General features: G+C 37.0%; 1 protein-coding gene across 1 annotated transcript in view; it reads left to right on the top strand.

Moving 5' to 3' along the window:
• Window positions 1-21,452, top strand: part of ADAM10 (ADAM metallopeptidase domain 10) — a 43,550-nt gene that overhangs the window by 10,134 nt on the left and 11,964 nt on the right. The window contains exons 3-6 of the mRNA XM_039557724.1: window positions 10,614-10,732; window positions 12,105-12,263; window positions 19,706-19,809; window positions 21,215-21,364. Coding sequence (XP_039413658.1) covers window positions 10,614-10,732; window positions 12,105-12,263; window positions 19,706-19,809; window positions 21,215-21,364 — 532 coding nt within the window. The remainder of the gene's footprint in view (window positions 1-10,613; window positions 10,733-12,104; window positions 12,264-19,705; window positions 19,810-21,214; window positions 21,365-21,452) is intronic.

Below are 21,452 nucleotides of genomic sequence, written 5' to 3'. Positions count from 1 at the left end.
AATGAGACCTTTCTGGGAGCAGGCCACATTTCAGGCCACTTGAGCAGGTTCATCTTGTCATTGGTAAAGATCCCATAATCATCCTTTGTAAGATAGAGCTGCTAGCTTAGCCTCTGAGTTCTCTTTGTGGTGTGAAGGTGGTTTGAAAATCCTTATCCTGTAAAAATGGTAGTTGCACCTAGGATCATGAGATCTAAAAAAAAAATTCCTCTCTTACTTCACAGAGAAAGACCAGACTTTAGTCAATCAGGTTTAAAAATATTTTGATAACAGCTACTGTTACTCAGGAAGGAAAATGTTGGTGTTTATATGTGGAATTGATCCTCAATTCCTATGGTTTGAGACACAAATCCATCATTAACTGCCTAGGCTGATTGGAAACTGACTGTAAGGTCAAACCAGTCCATAATTCAGGATTTTGGTAGTTTCCTGTGGCACATCTAATGCTTCTTGCCAAAGAGAGGGTAGTTGGCAGGATGTAAATTTAGTCCAAAGTTCCTGTTAATCAGTTTGGATGTGCTGTTATGAAATATTTTCATTTTGTTTTAAATATGAGTTAGGAAGGATCAAGTGAATTGGGTTTTACTTCGCAGAGTCTGTTTATTTGCTTTGAAGGTGTGTAGCAGTTTGAGCAGCTGTATAAATAGGATTGGCTTGTTTCAGCTGGCTTATTGTGAATAACTAAGTGATTTATGTCATTACTGAGAAGGACAAAAGTAAAACCTTTCTATCAAGTATTTGAGTTACTTTGTGTGAAGATAGGAAAATAAAGTTTTTGCAAAACACTTAAACAAACTATTTACATAGAGGCCATGGACTTTTAAAGTGCTGTGGCATTTAAATACAGATGGTGAAACTTAAAGGCATTCAGTCAATATGAGATTTGAGATTCTGAAAACTAACACCTGATCTTTTTTGAATGGTCTTTTACTAAATGGCTCCTTAGGGTTTGTCCAGGTGTAGTGGTTTATTGGCACACAGCTGTCCAACTTGCATCCCCTTAACTTAATAAATATAGTAAACAGCTTCTACTTATGAGGACTGAAATTACAGTCTCTTGATTTGGATTCTAATGAAATGGCTGCGTTTTGTAGCCAGGAAACAATGGAAAAGCTGTCCTAATATTTACTACCATTCTCTGCTGGCAGCAGCAAGTGAAGCTGGGCCGCAGTGGTTCTCAGGCTGTATCTCTGTGACCAGTTGGAACTTCTAAACTTAATCTTTTGGTGTATGCCAAAGGAAGCACCTGCTGGTCACGTGGCCAGTCAAGATGAGAGAGTGATTTGGCTGCTTATTTTTCAGTGAGGTTAATTAGTTCTTCTGTTCAGTGTAGAGGCAAATTTGCTGTGAGAAGAAAGAGTGCAGAACTAAGTAGCAGTGGTGAGAGGGAGGATGCAGTACCAGCCTTTTCAATGGCAGTGCTGACATATGCCAGATAAGCATTCATCAAACTTACAGTTCCATTGTCCAGAAAACGGCTGGCAGCTACCAGTATTTTAGGATTGTGTAAGTAGCATCTGTTTTTTTCAGTAGGCTGTTTGGATTTAAGAACTGTATCTCATAGTACCCTTTTGTTGGAAAAGGAAAAAATAAAACCACAATTTAAATATGACATATTTATACCAAGTTAAAGGGACCATTTAACTATGGGCTAATAGTTTAATAATGAAATAGAAACTGAAATGGTGGAATTAAACCCAAAACTACCTTTTTTCACACCAGACTCAGTAATTTAACAAATGGATGTATAATATGCCATCCTTGAGAAACCTTCTCTGTTTAACTTTTGTCTGAAATTTAGATGCCACACAGTATACTGTTCAGAATAGAAATTTTTCAAAATGTTTGTTGTTTGGTTATATAAAATACAACTTGTTATGGTAAATGCAATGAACTAGACTGAGCCAGCCACACTATTCAATGCTGAAATACTAACTTAGTAGGACAGTTAAAATTGCTGAAACTGAGCTACAAATCCTTATTAATTCTTTTGAATAATAAATCATATATTAGATTAATTGGCATTATTGGTTCCCCAGTGGTGCAAAATGTGCTTATTTGTAAATTGCTTCAAGTTGGAAGGAATCTGAAGGTTTGAAACAATCCTGGTTGTGTATCATAGCTCTTCCACCTGCCAGTTTATATTGAGTGTTTTAGAGTGAGTTAATTTAAGGTGCCCTTTGAATCCAGGGAAGGCTCACACAAAGTTAATGAATGCGCAGTGTTAATACCAGGAATTTGGTTAATATAAAGTAGTTTGAGAACCCACCCCACAACCCTTCCCCCCCAAAAAACAACCCAAAAAGCAAAACAGCACAGACACACTTCCCAAAATACATGGATTGATTCAAATAAGAACAATGCCTTTGGCACTGGCTTGAGATACAGTGAAGCATTTTAAATAAAGTAACTTCCTTTTGCATGTCAAGGTAATGTCAGTAGTTTCAAAAAGGAAGTCAGGATGTCACTTAACCTGATGTTGGATTTCAGACACACTTTTCACCTGATCACAAAATGTGTACTTGCACTTGTTCACTTACTGGACAAAACTCTTCCCCTGCAGACAAACTGGAAAGTTTTCTTCACTTTTTCAGTATAAACATTTGCAATATATTAATCATAGAATATCTTGAACTGAATTCCTATCAACTGTAGAATGTCAGAAACATGCTGAATACTTCATAGTGTTTTCAAGGACAGAGATTAAAAAACTTGGACGATGTCTAATGCTCTAACTGTATTTCTTTACCTAGTGACAAAACAATGAGTTCCTGAGATGCTCATGCATTCAGAAGGGAAAAAGTATCTCTAAGTATTGTTTAACTCTCTTTTTCAGTCAACTTTTTATTTAATACACTACTAGTAACTTATGCTTTCTAATGCTTTGCTTGATCCTGTTAGTGGTCCATCCACACCCACTTTCACTCCTCCTAGATTAGTTGTTGAGTCTTGCTTGGGAAAGGTGCTCGCACAACTTGAGTGAACAGTTGAATGTTCAAGTGGTACTTGAACACGTGATAACACTTGCTTACTATTAAATTAAAGATATGTTGAGAACTTCTGAAAGATGTTTTACAATACAGCTACATTTTTCTGTAGATTTTTACCTAAAATTTTATTTTTTGAAAAATACAGTAAGTTGTTCAGACATGTTTGTGGGAATGTATGGTCTGTACACAGTCCTTATAGGAAAATTGTGGACCAAAAATTTTCAGTTCTTAATTAAGTCTGAGGATTTTTTTTTTTCAGTTCTTGGTTCTGTAGTAATCTGTAATCCTTCATATTGCCCTCATTGTTCAGAGCTGGTAAATGTTTGTGTTTAAACAAGATAATTGTTGGCCATACTTGAGTAGGTTATGAAAATAAAGGATACCTGCAGAGAAATAATACTTGATAAGCTGAATTTTAAAAGTGGTGTTCTGAGCATGCTGCCATGCTGAGATGGACTGAAGTAACTGAGCTGGTTAATCCTGGATTGAAGAGGACTTTATATTGTCAACTTAAGGTTTTTATTACACTAGATGTTCTTTTTATGGTATTTAATTTAAGTGCTTTTAAAATTGTGAGTATGGCACAGTGCTCAATCCATGAAATGGCTCTGTCTTCTATGTACTATGAGCCTGTCAGAACAAAGAGCAGATTCAGTATTACTGGACTAATCTGAAAAACGTGTTGTGTCTCTTTCAGTTCCATGTGCACTTAAACACACTCCTAAACAGCTCAACTTCTTAAGTAGGTTGGTTTAGTGGTCATCAAATAGAACCGACTGGTTGGCTTTGTGAGACTTAGGAGAATTATTTTCATGAGTTTTACTAAGTGAATTTTTTGCAAGGTTCACTTACTGCAACTCATTTTAGGCTGTCCTGAATTTAAAAAGAAAATATCTTTAGTTCTTACTGTAGTCTTTTTAGTATTATTCACTGCTCTGTGGCAATTCTTCAATCATTACCTCTCTGTTGTACCTTTTAAGTTATATACCTTGGCAGATAACTTGCCAGGCAAGAGGCCTTTGAATCAGGAGTCACTTCCTACACCTATTTTGTCGAAAAAACCCAAAACCAAACCCACCTTATGTTGGTGCTTGTAGGTGAAGCAAGTTTATCTTGCAGAAAGTTGGGAAGCAGAGTCCTAAGTTCTTACACGTTTTTTAATTGAAATGAAGTTAAAAAATTCTAGAGGCTGAATCTGTCAGTTAAATGTCTTGCATTTTATGTGTTTAAATACAGTGAGCTGGATTATGTGTAGCCCTCAGGAAAAAAGGCATTTGGTGTTTGACTTGGGTTTGTCTGGGAGACACCTGGTACAGTGGTGTTGGACTGCTGGGACAGCCCAGCTGAGATGCAGCATTTCCACTGTACTGCTGAAATTGGTAATAATGGTTTACAGCTCTACTGCTTGGCCAGCAAGCTTTAGTAGACAGAGCCATACTCTGAAAAAGTCATGTTCTTAAAATGGAAAGCAGTATATTTAAATGTATGTATCTAAGCTATGTGCTCATATTATCAGCTAGTGGATTTTTCTTCTGTGTCTTTACTTGTTGAACTAAGAAGGCTTCTTTCCTAATTGCTTTCATAGTTTGAATTCATGTAGTAACTTTGCTTGTGCTTTTATTCTAGTACATCTTTACCTGTTTTCTGATTTTCGATATCTTGTTTTTGTTAGAAAACAGCATTGCATGTAAATAGTCAACTTTACGTAAATACAAAAGGGAAGGTTATTTTCAAGAAAAAGGAAACCAGGCAGTAGAATCTGTACTGAACTTCCCAAAGAGGTTTTACTGAAAGGGAAATAAAAATGCAAATCTTGGGTAAAGGCTATTCTACTTTTAAAATCTGTACACTGTCCTGTTCAGGACAGAGAGATACTTTCTTAGAGTGTAAATTAGCCAACATGTAGATGCTTGTAATCCTACTTGGATGGTTTCTGTTATCTGAGCTACCTTGTGTTTGCAGCTATGTATATCAAGAGTAATCAGTGGTAAATGCTTTGGAATGAAGGCTGCATCCTCATTGTAGTGTTCTAGAATACCAAGTTTAGCAAGTCTGACTTCTGAAGGTCAGGAAAGACATCTGAATAATCACAAGTATCATCCTAGAGATGTTAATGGAAAATAAACATAAGCTGCAAGCATTCTAGCTGGGATGGCTGAGTATTGAAATGCTGTAGAGATTGGGATTTAAATAAATACTTACCAGGGGATGATTCTGTGTGCATCTAGGTGGATCAAAGAAACAGTGATAAACCTGGAGACCCTATCATGTGCTGCTTCAAAGATAAGTTTTCTTTAGTGTAAGTAGCAGGACCATGGGAATTATCAGTTAAGTGACGAAGTATGTTGTGTGGATTTAATAGTAAGTTAAAACAATAAAAAAAAAAAACTTTAAATGTGATCGTTCTGTAGAATTGTGGGTAGTAGAAATCCAGTGTTAGGTTGTTAAGCTGCCTTCTATTTACTATAGTTCAGAGCTGGAATGAGTGTGATGGTCTTGTGGGAACTGAGTATAGATTGTGGGATGCCGCATGGAAGCAGTTAGAAAGAACAGCTCAAGTTATTATCCCCTTCCATTTATAGACCCCTCTTCCATTTTTCCAAGAAGAGTCTTTGAGTTCTAAGGTAGGAAAAGTAAGGATAAAAGACTTGCACCTCAAGCAGAACAGTATTTTCTAGGTGCTGACTTGTGAGGAGGTTGATGCAGCCACAGCTGTCGGGGTTTTTCTGGTTCCTACTGGGAAGAAAAGACTGTGAACCTAAATGGACTCACCTTGTACTGAAGTCAGATTCCATACTGCTGTCAACCCATCCCCTTCAGTTTCCTTTTGCCAGCCACTTCTTCCAGCTGTAGAGTAACTCCTCCATCTCCTTTTTTCCCTTTCTCTTTTCTACACAACCTCCTCTGGTCACTGAGTCATTCTGTGAGCCTGTCACCAGTTACAGCAATTTGACTGAGGAAAGACAGAAAAGTGAAAGCTCCAAGTGCCCTTTTTGTATACCAGATAACAGCTTTTTCTGTCAGTTCTGTGAAAGTGTGCCGACTTGGTACCAGTGACCCAATATATTGGACATTCCATGCTGGTGAAATCACTGATCTTAGAAGGTAACGCATATTAAAAAGAAATGGAATGATAGATTAGGCATTAACTTTCGCATGTAAGCCTTTACATGCCTTTTACCAAATGTTGCCAGTATATAAAAGTGGCTTTTTTTTTTTTTTTTTTTTTTTTTTTCTCCAAGTACTTGCTCTGATTAGGCCATAGGATCAACATAACTTGAGCCCATGGGAAAGTACTGGGTTTTAGCTAAGTACTGGGTGCTCTCAACTATAATTTTTCTTTAATTATGACTGAATTGCTGTGTTACTTGCAAATTGGACATAGTCTCCCTGAGCTAAGCTAAAGAGAAATAAAAACCTACCTCTTGGTAGCCTTCAGGGTACCGCTGTTAATATGTAAGATGTAGTTTATTATCAAAGCAGATTGTATAAATACATATATGTATATATGTGTCGGTAATTTATACCAAAATTCTGTCTGCAACCAAATGGGCAGCCATATAGATCTAAGGAGTGTCCTCTTACCAGATCAGTTTTGAGATCTGTGGAAGACAGAAGCAGTAACAAATAAGCAAGGTCAAAACTTGGCCTTAATTGATTTAATTCTATTCTAGATATCACTACTGCTGGGAAATCTCTTCTGCGAGGTAGAAAGTGTGTAAATAACAGGCATTATTTTTCTGAAGTTAGTTAATCTGTTGCCTGGTATGTAGCTAGGCTAGGGAATAGCTTAGTTTGCACTGAGAACTCAGTGCATGCTGTAGAAGTGGTAATTGCCAAAAGGCTTATTTGAAGCTTCTTACTTCTTCCATTGTGGCTAGCTTAGAGACCATACTCAGTAATAATATAGACAAATTTATTTAACTTCCCTGGAGTCTCCTGTCCTCGGAAGAATCATGAAGTTACTGGATTTAAGCCATGGTAGAATTTATGTTTGAAGTTTGGTGATCTGTTAAAGTTGTTAATTATTGGAAATAGAGATAATTAAAATGCTTGTTTACTCCTCCACCCTCCCTGGCCCCTCTGCCCCCCACAGTCCCAACTTGTCTCCTTCCTCCTTTGGTGGGGGAGAAGTAAGGGAATATTTGTCAATTTTTCATTATTAAGAAGGTGAGCAGTCCAGACAGATAATCCTGTTGTCATCAAGCATGTTTGAATGACTAAGACCTGTTTAAAAATAGCTGAGTGATGATCAGATTATCTAATAGCTTAACTAAGTTAAGAAATCAAATAGAGAATTGTTAGTGTGAAGCACAGCTGAGGTTTTTTGTATTTGAAATAGTTCTCTAATCCTGCAAACAGAGCTAATTTTATTAAAAGATAGATAATTGGCAACATGGGGTAGAATTTGTAGTGTTTGTTATGCAGCAATGTGGAAAGTAAGAAGACGTTGAAAATTAAAGGAGAATGAGTAGAGGCTTCCTCAATTTTAAACTGGTGAAACTTTTTATTTGGTACATAAAACTTCTAACAGTCCATTTTGAAGTGACATACGGGTAATGTTGATGGAAGGGTATCCCACAGAAGGAACAGCCATTCCCAGCTTCATAGAACTCCACTGAACTTCCCCTTGCCCCCCTAAAAGTGAGTCCTGTAGTGTCGGATGTGTAGGCAAAACTCCAGGCTGGCCCTAAAGCGTGGTTAGATGGTTGCCCCTTAGGGTAGTCCATGACTGCACCACGATTGTCCTGCTGGTTTGTAAGGGTGAGAGCAGCAACTCAGGATAACCTGGATGGCTTCACAATTCATGTATAGGGCTCATCCATCTATGGACTTGGGGTTTTACTAAGCTAAGCTTGGTACATTACCAGCTTTCAGGCTCAAGTCCTGAGTTTTTTCCCCCACTCCGCTGTTATAGATGGGAGTTAATACATCAGAAGCCCTGCATTCTCTTACACTGTGTACTTCAAAGCCATAGAAAATTGCTGATGCAGTTGAGTGTTACAGACAATTGCTCCTCAGTTTTATTTGAAACAAACATGAATACAACCAGAAAAATGTAATTTTAAAGAAATGGTGTTTACACTTCTGAAAGAAAAGTGCTATATAGATTGAAGTTTTTTTTCCAAGAACTTACTTTTTCATGAGGAAAAAGCAGTTTTAGCCATGATAGGTGCTCTTGCTGAGATTAGTAGATATTTCAGTTCATAACAGAGACAGAATTACAGACTTCTTATGGTAAGAAGTCTTCTATCAAATACTAGAGAAGGAAGGAGAGATTCTAAAAGGTCCAGAACTTCTTGCCATTTAACTTCAGTTCAGATGCACTGAGAGTCTGATCCATCCTCGAGTGGGACAACTCAGTCACAGAAAAAGCTCAAACTAAAATGCCCTGAGCAGTGTATTACATCCAAAGTGAGCATAACTTTTTCAAGTACCTGAGTGAAGTTTGGCATATTCTTATCAGTGTTGGTCTTAATTTCTTTCTATCTCTTCATTTTTAACTTCTGCCTAGGAGAGCCACATAAAGTGGCTTCAGGTCTCCACACTGCCCACCACCCCACCCTCGAAAAATATATTGGGTAATTTGAAGCATTCTGTCCTACCATGTGTCTCTGGGTTGCTTGTTCATGTTATTTCTTCTTCCTCATGAACCTCTGGGTTACCAAAGGACTGTTGTGGCAGAGGTAGTAAAAAGACAAACTTGAAGAACAATAATTCTTATTTCTTGTCTCTCAGTGATGCCAGTATCCTGGTGCACCTGTAGTGAACTGTTCCTTCCTTTGTAACAGGAGGATCTTCCTCATAAAACACATCTATACTGAAACTGTGAGAGGAGTACTGCTGGGCTTGGCACAAAGCCTGACTCACAGGGAATTGCTGAAGTTTAACCTTCCCCATCTACCAGCCACATCTCAGAATTTCATAACCTTGTAGTAGGTATTTGTGACTGACACACTGCCAGAGGAGAGTAGTTGCTTTGAAGCTTTATTAACACTGTGGCAATAATAATAAATATAGTTTGATTGTGAAATGCTGTTTGCATTACAGAATAGTCAACATGAGTCACTACAGCCCTTCCCAGGTTTTAAGTGTGTAGGCATGGCTTTTTTTTGATCTTGAAGTTTTCATCTTAATGTACCTCTTAATGTTTCAAAATACTTATAACTATGGTGTCATATTTAACATGCAAGTGGAGACTGAAGATACATTTTGTGTTTGCTTCAGCTAATTGGTAGAAAGTAACTAGATTTAATCAACTTGACACTATGACACTTAATTGCCTGTGTTGGGGTCCCTCCCCCGCCGTGTAGCCCTGGCAGAGGGGCCCTGAGGGCACAGACACGGGGTTTCCCTGCCCCTGCTCAGCCTCGTTCCCATTGGTTGGTTTGTGTCCCCTGCGCGGGCAGAAGGACCCTTGGGCCCGTGACTGGAACAGTTCCTGGGCAGAGCTCCGGCCATGCGGCTGGAGAAATAAACATCTCTGAAACAGCTAGCAAGAATCTGTCTGTCCATATATATTTCCTTTCCACGGGACTCCTGGTTTGATATATGCGTGTTGCAGGATCCCCACTGCAACATGCCTGGGTTATTTTGTTGGTAGCATACTTGGATAATAACTTTCACTCTGAAGGTCATCTCTGTTGGTCATGGCTTTTAGATGAAGACTCTTAACTCTGATGTACTCGACTTGTCTGAGTTACTTTTTGTGTAAGGAATTGGTGATGTAACTATAATATTCTTTCAATTTCATCATTGTGCGGAAAAACAAAAATACAGAAAGAAAATCAAGACTAAAATGGGAATGGCTGAAGTTTCAACAACTTCATGATCTGTATTTGCACAAATATTTATACAAAATTTAGGAGAATACCAAATGAAATTATGAAGCAAGCTAATGGTTGTCACAGGTATGAATTTGTATAGTGTCAGTTATTTTAAAACACTTCAGTTATGTTGCTTGCTTGAATGAAACTCCTGTTGTCATACGAGCAAGGTGTTTCATAGAAAGATTAGTCATAGGATTTGCATTAAAGTATGTAGTGTTGCAATTTGAACCCAATCATTCAATGAGGAGAGCTGTTTACATAGTTGTTCATGTAATTCTACCAGTTTGAGTATTTTTATTAGATGTTGTTGCCCATCTTATTTTTTGAGTTTCAGTTGAAACACTGATTAGCTCACCTACATTTACATTTTTTAAATCTTAAGTGTCTTCAATGAAAGTAAAATAAGTGATAGCTGTTTTCATCTGTTCTGCTTCACGGTACTGTGAAGTAAAATAGTTGCATTTTTCCTAACCTGCTCGAGTGTCTTCTGAAGGACTGGGAACAAGTGTATAGTCCAAGTCAGCATTTTAGAATTATGTGTTTAAGTCTCACATGCTTTCTGGCTTAAGTCTTGTAAATTTAGCTACTTAGATCAAAAACATCTAAATAATCTTGGCTTAAAATATCCTTCTAGGCTGTGGTCTAATTCTTGTACAGTAAAAACATTTTCTACAAATAAATTTTGCAAGGTCTGCAAATTGTTTGCACAAAAATGTTGTTTCGAAGGACTTTTTTTAGTGCTCTTGTAGCTGAAGCTCAAAGTCAATTTACCATCTTTTTTTATTCACTTTAGACAATTCAACCTTCGAATGAAGAGAGATACATCTCTTTTTAGTGATGACTTCAAAGTAGAAATATCGAACCAAGTAATTGATTATGATACCTCCCATATTTACACTGGACACATTTATGGTAAGTGTAACACTTTGAAGTGGATGAAAGCAGTTTTAAACAGGAATTTTCCAATAGTACATGGAGAAATTTAATATCTGTATGATTAGATTATGGTTAAACTTTAATAATGCATCTAACATATTTAAACTCCTATCTGTATATATGAGTCACACTTAACAAATGAGTATTTTATCTAATAATTTTCATACCCGTAAAACTTGAATTTCAACTCTGTTTATAAACATACTCTTAATGGAAGTCTGATGCATTTAAAAAAAAAAAAAGGAAAAAGTTGTATGCATTGGATAAAAAAGAAATTAAGTGCCATTCTTAGTTTAAAGGAAAAAAGGGAATATAGAGTTACCATCATTAAGGGTAATATACCTGATTTCACTAAATATGAAAGATAAAATTGATTAAAAATGAAGAAGAATTACAGAATTAAAAGCAGATGGAAAGAAGAAATGGATTAAAATTTACTCTGCCCCTCTTTCTACTGTTCTGTTTTCCAGAAGATCTTTCTTAGTGATCTTCTGTTTGAAGTCTTGAAGTGAGCATTTTCAACTTTGAAAAGTAATAAACACAGTTAGGGCTTCATGTGCATCTTAGCAGACTTATTTACCAGTTATTTTGAGTAGGTCAGAAGGCTTTTTGATAGTGGGATTCTGAACTTTCCTTAATGGAAGCGTATATAAACACTGTTTTAGCAGAATGGTCTTTCGTTCTTTGTGGGAAAGGCTGTTGAGATGCTGCATGTTGTAGCAGTCAGTGATTAAACTTTGACAGTTGTACTTTTCCCTGATCATGACTGCTTCAAATACAAGTTCACCGTCTGCCAGGTTTAAACCTAACAACAGTTTTAAGAGGATTATGCTTGAAGAGAAAAATGGATGTCTTGAATATAGGAAAGTGTTTCTTTAAAAGCTTTCAAAGTTCCATATATACTCTGATTTTACTATTTATTTTATATTTCTGATTGTATGAACAGATGTATAAGGACAGGATTTCACAATAGAATTACATGTTGTGTACGTAACAGCTTTAAAATACAGAGTTGAATTCCTTATATGCTTTTTAAACATGTCATTTATGTGCCTGATTGGGAAGCTACTGAACTTGGTGACTGTGATTTTGCTGTAACTGTTTCTCTTACTGATGGATAATCTTAGTCTTAAAAAATCAGACATGTCTTTGTTAGCCAGAATCTTATTACCCAGAATTCATGCAGATTTTTAGCAGTTGGGAACTGGTACATGATTAGGATAATTATACAAGTACCTTGTGTTAGCAGTGAGCTTAACACCTTGGGTAGTGTGATGTTTGAAGTTTGCTCAGGGCTGAAAGCTTTTTGAAGGGTATAAAAAAACTAATGCACTTTGTCCCTTAACAGGTGAGCAGGGAAGTTTTACTCATGGGTCTGTTATTGATGGAAAATTTGAAGGATTCATCCAAACTCACAGTGGGACCTTTTATATTGAGCCAGCAGAGAGATACATAAAGGACAGAAACCTACCATTCCACTCTGTCATTTATCATGAAGATGATATCAGTGAGTACTTCCATTTTGTGCTACAGATGAAATATTTTTTTTTATTAAATGTCAAGACCTGTAAGCCATTTGTAAGCATCAAATGAGACTTTGGCTTGTGTATGACACCGTGAATCATGCTGTCCTCAAGTGATTCATATGCAGTTATGGTGTGAGAGGGATTTATAGCAAACCAAAGTGAGTCTTCTTTATTCTGCCATTTTAAGAAATACTTAGCAGTCAGGCTTAAGAGTGCAAGCAGTACGTTTCCTACCCAATGGATACTTTGAAAATACATTCTTAAAACGATCTATACTAATTGCTCTTCCATGTGATCTGGAAAATAAAAGATACTAGAAGTTCAAGTCACTAAATGATTACCTATATCTCGCGAGGGTGACATTTGTGTGAAATAAAAGCTTCCCTTGCGTGTGTCTGTCACATGTGCCTTCAGAGAGCTCTTTAGAAGAGGTGGTAGCACCCAGTATGTCCCGTTTTACACAATAGCTGATGGAAGTGTACAGAGAATAGTACTTAAATTTGACAACTATAGCCCCAGAAATCTAGCTTTAGTGGCAAATGCTCAGAAGGATGAAAAAGTACCATGAAATACTTCTACATCTTCAGAACTGATGCACCAGAGTTCACCGACACTCTACCTGCCTATTTATGTATGATCAGTCTTCAGATGTAATACAAATCAGTTTTGTTTGATGCTTAAGTTATACTGAACCTCAAAAGTACTGCAAAAAAGTTTGATCCCAAGTCTAAATTCTTCCAAGTAGATGTTGGCAGAGAGTCAGTTTAACTTTTGGTTATTGAAGCTAATAAACTGTCTTTCCAGCTAACTGCAGGACTCCAATCTTGCTTAAAAATCAATTTAAACCATAACTTCATTTAAAAATATGTCCCATCAGGCCATTGTGCAAACCCTAGAAGACTTGAGTTTGAAATCTCATTTGCAATTGGATGAGGAGGCTTGGATTAGATCATTTGAAATGACTTGAACCACTCTGATAATGATATATGTATAAATCATTTTCAAAGTATGTCATAATGAGACTGCATTGTGAAAAGTAGTGTCGAAGAATAGGAAGTTAGATGAGGAAAATTTCTCACTGTGATTTGGATTTGTATGTTATAATTTTCTCGGTGCTGTAAGCCACTGAAAGGACAGGGTTATTGCATATTGCTTTCCTTGATTACTTCTCTTGTGTGAATGCAGTGAAGAGAAGTGATCTTTCTCTACTAAAAACTCAGCAAATTTGGGTGGGTTTTTGTTTTACTTTCAATGGCAGTGTGCTGTCTGTGAGTATATTAAAATTGCTGTGAGCTAGCAAATATGTTTGTCCTTCCTGTTATCTCATTCTGTAAATATGATTACTAACCCAAAATCAGATAGAATTTCCATAATGTTAAAGAGCTTGTGAATGAAAGCGTTTACTGGATTTGTGAACAGTATCTGTTTTCTGACTTCTGATCCTGTGAACAGTATCTGTGCGTCAGCGTTTTCGGCCAGCAAACAGGATGGGGAGTCTGGACAGGCATTCCAAGAGCCTTGTATTGTTTTATTCCATTATCAATCTCACATAGAGTTGAGACAGAGGTGGTACGAAGCTCACGCTGTCACAGGCATCCCAAAACTTCCTTGTTACAAAGCATTCTTAAAAGCTTTTTAGCCAATAGCATGCTTCTAAAATTTACAGACAACTATTTTAACCAATCTTCAGTAACGCATCTGTTGTACACAATACTTGCTTGTTATGCCTTATATAATAATGCACAATATTCCATTATTAGGCTTAAACTTATCTATCTTGCTAAGCATATTTTTTGCAACTTCAAAACATATCTCAGCCAAACCTAGAAACTCTAACCATTGTTTTAATGTCTTTGCTTGCTATATAATTGTATCCTCTTCTATCTTCAAGTTTTCGCAGCTAGAGCTGATTCCTAAATTCTTTTGCTTCATTTCTAAAATCTGCTTTTTTCTCACACCTAAAAGCTTTTCCACCTTTTTGTGCTTCCCACGAGTGTGTATTTTCCTGGTGCTCACAAGACCCATACTTGAGAATAACTTTACAGGATTGCATTCCATATTTTTGATTATCAGAGAAGCTGCAGCGTGAGCTTCATTTTCATCCCTGCAGAGCATTGCTGGTCAGTTCACCGGGGGGAAGTCAGTTCAAAGGGGAGAAGGCAGTTTTCCCTGTCAGCTGCAGTGGGAGTATTACTGGCTTTGCTCCTGTAGCAGGAGAGTAGTGGGGGAAAAGTAATAAAAAAGTTACAAAAGTCTGGCATGAAACTCTGAGATACATCTTTCATAACATTGCTGTGAATAATTCACACATACTTCTGAGTTTTGTGTTGGATCTTACAGGTCTCACTGAACAGTTTGCTTCACAGTAGTGGGAATATTGGACTTCCACTTATGTAGGACTTTGTGTAAATAAGTCACTGTCAGCTTCATAAAGGGTTTTATTAACTAACCCTGTTGTTCAAAAAAGGGGGAGGAGGAAAGGAAGAGATGTAAGGCAGTGATGTGCCCAGTTTTCAAAGGTTGAGACAAGGAAGAAGATTGTCTTGTGTCCCAGTTCCTTGTGCTGTAAATAGTGACTAAAAATATTCTTCACTGTTATCGAATACTGACAGAAATAGAACTGTGCCTTAAAGAAGCAGATAAATTGATTTTATGAGAGTTACTACTGCTGTTTTGTAGGAGTGATCTCTGTTGGAAAAGTAAACGGATTGCTTTGGAAACTGGAAAAAGTAATGATGAAATGGTTTCTTACTAATATCTTATTAAGGTGAATGGGAGCAGAATATGTCGGGGTGTTTTTAATTATTCAGGTGATGGTATTTTGGCTTACATTGTTTTTCCTCTTGAGTCTAGTGCATCAAAACCATCAGTTAGAAACAAAATCATATTATCAGAGGGCATGGTCTAAATCTATTCCAGTGAGCCACATTAAAGCAGCAATACAGTATGGCTTCCAAATCACCGAGTGAGTGAGCATTGCTGCTTGCTCAGCAGGGTTGAAAATAGCCCATCCTGGTGCGAAGTCTGAGCAGCACTATTTAAAAATCCATCACTCCTGTTGGTTTCTGCCAGTGCAGTCTGATGTGCATGTGTTCTGATTGTATAGTGTCACTTTAGTCATAGGGATCATAGATGCTGCTAGGATTTCTGTTGTCTGAAATATCTGGAGTATAGAACTACTTCTGTCTCTTTCTGAAGAGTGCTTTTGAAGCTAAATTATTTTTGTCTTTCATGAGACCTATTTTTGCATTGAACTACAGCTCTAAAACACCCCAACAACTCAAAAAAGCTAAGATTTATAGTAGATTTGTTGTTAATTTGTTGTTACTGCTCTAGTCTAAAGCCAGCTCTTGTGAAATAGTCAAACCACTACTATCTTACATAGGACAAAAGCAACAAAAATAATCACATTTCTAACTTGGGAGAGACTGAGGTAAAAAGTCATCTTTGCCTTAATTTGGGTATTTTTTTGGTCACCCATGTTTTCAGCCTTTTGAAACAATATGCTTTTTAGTGCTTTTCAGAAACCACAATGCAACATATGATTAGCATCTCAATGAGTTCTTTTTCAGTAGTTAAACAAAAGTTGTTTTGTAAATGGGGATTATATTGTCAACTTTATAAGGCAGCTTTTGTCTGTTACAGTGGATCTGGTGACCAGTGGAAGGCAGCCTTCTATTCATGACTTGAAACACAAGTTGAATGATTTTAGTTTCTAAACCAGTCTTGATCAAACTGTTTTATAATTTAGGGCTAGAAAGATGCAAATTGCTGTTTAGATTTAAGATATTTAGGAAACATTTCTTTAAGGCTGAGGATTTAATTTGAACTATATTTACTTTATTTAAATAATGTTTGCTTCAAGTGTATCCCTGACTTCATACTGTAAAATACAAAATCAGTATTTCATCAGAACAACAGGAAGATCCTGTTCAGACCTTCAGGAAAATTAACATGGTCACTTCATTCTTTATGGTCTTGGAAGAACCATACAACTAAGAACAGAAAGTGGTGTGGTTTGTAATTTTGCAAAGCCCTATCTGCTAAATGGACTGACCATTGCAGACTGTGTTATTAATGAGAACCTGGTTTCTTTTTCATCACATTGCAATGACAGTTGTCATAGGAGCACAGTGTTACAGAGTGCTGCAAATGAAATCTGTAATAAGGATTTTTTTTTTTTTTGTATCTGCTTGCATTTGAATTTTATTCTGACAGTATTGCTTTTGCTAGTATTGGGAAAATCTCTGTGGCTGTTAAAGAATTGAGTTTTCCTCATTTGTAATGGAAGTTTGATGTCATCCTTGTCCCAGATGCCTAATCCAGTAATTATTAAGCAGTTCACCTAAATGCTTAACAGATCATACTATTTACTGATAATTAGAAGAAGAAAAACCAAATGTTCAGGAATGTCTTTGTGGAAGGTAGTACACTTTCTTAAAAGGAAAAAATCCTTATTTTGAGCACCTGGAGTTGTACATATCATTAAAAATCATCTGCTATCTAGTTAGAATAAGACATTGTTGTCAGAAAGCATGAAATGACAAGATTTTGTGGGTGGTTTTTAGATTTATTGTTACTATATTCTAGTCTTTATTATTTTTTAACATTCTGCCGGGATGTACAAAAACCAAAAATGGACAGTACTAGGAAAGAAAAAGTTGGGGGCTTTTTGCCTAATGATTTTTTCTAGTTAGAAGATGGAACCTGCTATTAACCTCTTCTGTAGCTCTCTTGGAAAATAGTCTTCTACTTTCTCTTCAACTCTGCATTCACTGTAAGCAATCAATTTGTGGTGAAGGCATGTTTTTTTCCTTTTCACTTCACAGGGTTGTGCTAGGGATAGGCTAAGAAGCTCTTGATCCCAAAGAGCTGGCAGAAGGCTGCACAGAAAGCTGGCACATCTCAGAACATTGGAAAGCTTCACAAGAACATGCATTAGACTTCTGTCTTGTGGGTCAAAACTGTCCAAGTCATCTGGCACCATGTAGTTCTTGCTTAGCTTCAGAAATTTAAAAATGGAACTGCTGCAGGGAATGATGGAATAGGAAGTCTCAAAAGATGAAGAGGGAATGGTGCCTTCACAGTTTGGGGGCAGTTCAGCATTTAGCAAATGAAAATTTAATACGCAGCTTTCCCCGTAAGTTAGAAATGGTTCCAAAGTGAACTATCCTGTATTACCTGTCTCCTGTGATTAGCAGGGAGGTTTCAAATCTGTCCGTGGGGGATGTGTCTTTTCCAGCACATACAAAACCTCGGCAATTGCTATTGCAGACTGTTTTGTGTTCAGTTTTTTGTAATTTTAACTGTCACGGCTTTAAAGTGTTTCTTACTAGATTGCTTTTGAAGTGAGAAATATTGGAATCGCAGGCAGTCAGTATAAAAAATTTGTTAAGGGATTTCCTAACATCTTCAGGAAACAAGATAGAGAGAAAAGACAGATTATTTTGTGTTATACACTGAGAGCATTTATTTCCAGTACTGTTCTGTCAGTTGTCATAATGCTTCGGAGTGGGGCTCCTGCAGGAGTTGCTTTCAGGGTTACAGTGGTTTTCTGCAGGGGCAGTGTATGGTGGAAAGGCAGGATGGGCCCTGGGTAACCTGCTGTTGTTGCAGAGATAAAGTCAGTGGTGTGAAGCCAGGTCATAGGTAATGAAAATTTGCATTGGACTAAATACAGTAGAATTTTTTCATACTTGTTTGAGGAAAAAAGGGTGGTGGAGATGGAGAAGGGAAGGATCATATGTACAGTCCTTTGCTTGTAACTCCAATCTAGTGGTATTAAAGAGGATCCTGGAAAGTACAAGATGACTTCAACAGAGTAGTGCTTTTTGTTTAATATTGGTTGTGGCCAAGTCAGTGTTCCACTATTGTGCTGGAGCAAATTGGGTGAGGTGACTTGCACTAAGAGCATATTTTTTCTCTTTTTCTCTCCATTCTTCTGGCACTGTGCCAGGGCTAATTGTGCTGGGAGGAATGTGATGAGACAGCAGTTCAAAAATGGTATTTGGGTGGTGGTAGAAATTGAAATGAGGGAAACTAATATGCAGAAAGTCATGAAATAATCTTACCAGGTAAGCTGTATATTGACATAGTTTCGCAGTATCATGCAGTATGACTGCAGGAAACGGGCACAAGAGTCAAAGATAATTAAAGGCAGCTGTCAGATGAAACCATATCAGAGCCCATACTCCAAGGGAGCACATTTGCTGTGCTCCAGCTGCTGCCAAGCCTTGACTCCACAGCCTAGACTAGAGCTAGTCCAGGACAAAATCACCTGAAATGCATATAATGTGGGCATCAGGTCCTTGGTGCCTAGGCTTTACAAGTCTACTCTTACATGTCTGTTCTATTTACTCTGTGAGTTTGGATCCCCTCACCAAACAAAAATAAAAGACAAACAAACCAAACAACAACTCCCAAAAACCAGCAAATCTTGGTAAAGTTTGCACATTTCTGACAAAAGTGGCACTCGGTTGAGATGCTAAAACTGTGGTTTGCCCTACAGAAACTGACTTGTTAAGTTTTCAAATTTGTGGCTACAATAATCTGTATTCCATTATTTCTTACTTGGGCACCACTTTATGATGGAATCCAGTCTGCAGAGAAATTGAAGGGACAAGTATTCAGTACTTCTCATATTCAGAGGAAGCTTCTGCAAATACAGGTTACAAATCTGCAATAGGTACTGATAGTAAAACCTTAGCGTGTGTGTCTGAAGCACATTCCCTTATGCAACGAAGTCTGCACTGGCAGCTATTGCAACTATTATTGTTGTTGAACAGGTGATTGTAGGATATTCTCACTAGTTTGGATCTCCAGCATGTTTAACTAACATGTAGTGGTTAACTAAACCATGGTTCTATCCATTAGCGTATTCTATCCATTCCCTTCTTACGTATTGGTAGTTAAGTAGCATAATGTGAATACTTCCAAAAAATCTGTGGAAGGTGAATAAAATAATAAAATCCTCTAAGAACTTTAGCAAGGTTTCTTAGCTCATTTACCAAGTAGCATAAAAAAACCCTTTCTCTTATCCAAGCAGTCTTTAGTACACTTGATCTTTAATAACTTTCCATTGTGATGTCATTTTTTGAAGGCTGCTTTTAGTTAAAGGAAGTGGGTACAGATGTGTAAATAAAAGCTCTCATTTTTATGTTAGACATTGCTCATTGTATTTTCTTGTGCTGCCTGAGAAAATAATGTTAAGAAGCAAATGTCACTTTTGTTCTGTTTGTAAAACTAAGAATGTCTTAGTAGAAATGTTTAATGAATAAAGGCTGCATAAACCTTAAATCTTCTAATGCTTCCCTCAAACGACATGCACAATATTGGACACAAACTGAATAAATTGCAGTGATGCAGCCGTATTTTGGACTTGTACTTGGAATTTGAAAACTCAACCTGGCCTTCCTCTTTTTAGAATATCCACATAAATATGGACCACAAGGAGGTTGTGCAGATCATTCAGTATTTGAAAGAATGCAGAAGTACCAGATGACTGGTATAGAAGAACCAACGACAGAGGTACAACAAAGGCTAATGGATTATGTTGATTAGTAGTTAGCGTGGTAACTTCCTATTTCTTGTATGTTGTCTCTTTTACTTTTGGTGAAACGTCATCCCTCCACATTGTGAGATACTTAAATTACTGCTGGAGGTTTCCTTTTACATAATTTTTCTAAATTCTTTTTCTCGTTGCTTTTGTAGCATAGATGTTCTACTTAGAGTCTTAATGAATCCTATGTGATCTCAAATTTTTCAACAATTAGAATTTTAGATGGATGTGGAAATCAAGCTTGAAATGAGGAATATACTTAATTGCAGTTGAGAAGGAAGAGTCTCAAGATCCCTTATCTCCAAGTAATACATTGGTTCTAAAGAGTAATAACTTCTAGATTTTTGGGTTATGTTAATGTAACACACTTGGGATATCTGAGTGATTTCAGTGGAAAGTTGAATGATATTGGTGGGAGGGTCTTCCTAACAACCCTGTAAGCTTGAAGGGGTTGCAGCACATTACAGATTGGCTGCTGTAAGAGGTAAGTGGAAGGAACTTGTGTACCTACGTAGAGTCCCACAGTGGGTTTGCCTTCAGGTTTGCACCACATGTAATGAAATATTTTTTCCAACAGCAAGTTACTGAGTTTCTCTTAGACTGAGTTCTGAGCTGTTCCAAGTCTTGGCATAATTTTGTGGTGTCTGCTAAATATATATCAAGAAAACTGTGCAATATGGCTTGTCAAATAGCATTAGCAACTTAGTTTATTTATGTCGTGACTCCAGAAATTGTCAACATTAATGCACTTTTCAGCATTGGTAACAATAACATGCTTTTCCAAAAATTTGCTTGTAAAACTTCATGGAGAGAGAGAGGGCCATCAACCAGTGAGTACTGTAAGGCCAATGTGCTACCAGATACCGCTTTGACTAACCAGTGTTCCTTTAACTTCATGTTCAGTGTCCCATTTGTTCCATGCTGGAGTGCTTAAACATTTCTGTTTGCTGAGGTAGCTGACTAAGGTAATTACAATTTGAAATAACTGGTGATAGGGAAGGCGCAGTTAAGTCCCACCAGTGCTGATTTTTTTTCCTAATCTACCAACTGTTTGTTCATCTTAGAAAAGGATTATAAAAAAGAAAAATTCCAAAGATCACATGAATGAAAAAAATCTATGTAACATTAACTGCCTTTTGTAATATAAAATGAAATGCAGGGAGAGCTTTTGCTAAGATGACATACAAAGTATTTGAAAACTGAATATAATGTACTTAATTCAAGATTCATCAAACTTCGCAAATTAAAGAAAAAGAATGAAAATCTGTTTGTATTAGTGGAGTATGTTTATGAAAATTCACTGTTGTTTTTAGGTAATCTACTTCAGCACATAGAGCTACAAAATTAATGTATTTCTTTCCTGTGCATGTGTAGAAGCCTGTTGAAGAGCCTAAGAAGGATGATCCACAGCTTTTGAGAAAAAAGCGTGCCACTCAGGCTGAAAAAAACACGTGTCAGCTGTACATCCAGACTGATCATTTGTTCTACAAGCATTATGGAACCAGGGAAGCTGTGATCGCACAGGTATTTCCAATCCTTTTGTTTTAAATCACCTGCTTTTACTTCGTGTAGTCCTGATAAATTTCATGTAACTTATCTGCATGCATTTTTG

Source organism: Corvus cornix, chromosome 10 (assembly GCF_000738735.6).
Source record: "Corvus cornix cornix isolate S_Up_H32 chromosome 10, ASM73873v5, whole genome shotgun sequence".
Classification (NCBI taxonomy): domain Eukaryota; kingdom Metazoa; phylum Chordata; class Aves; order Passeriformes; family Corvidae; genus Corvus; species Corvus cornix.
The sequence above is the reverse complement of the archived record's forward strand: the minus strand, read 5'-3'. Positions and strand labels throughout refer to the sequence as shown.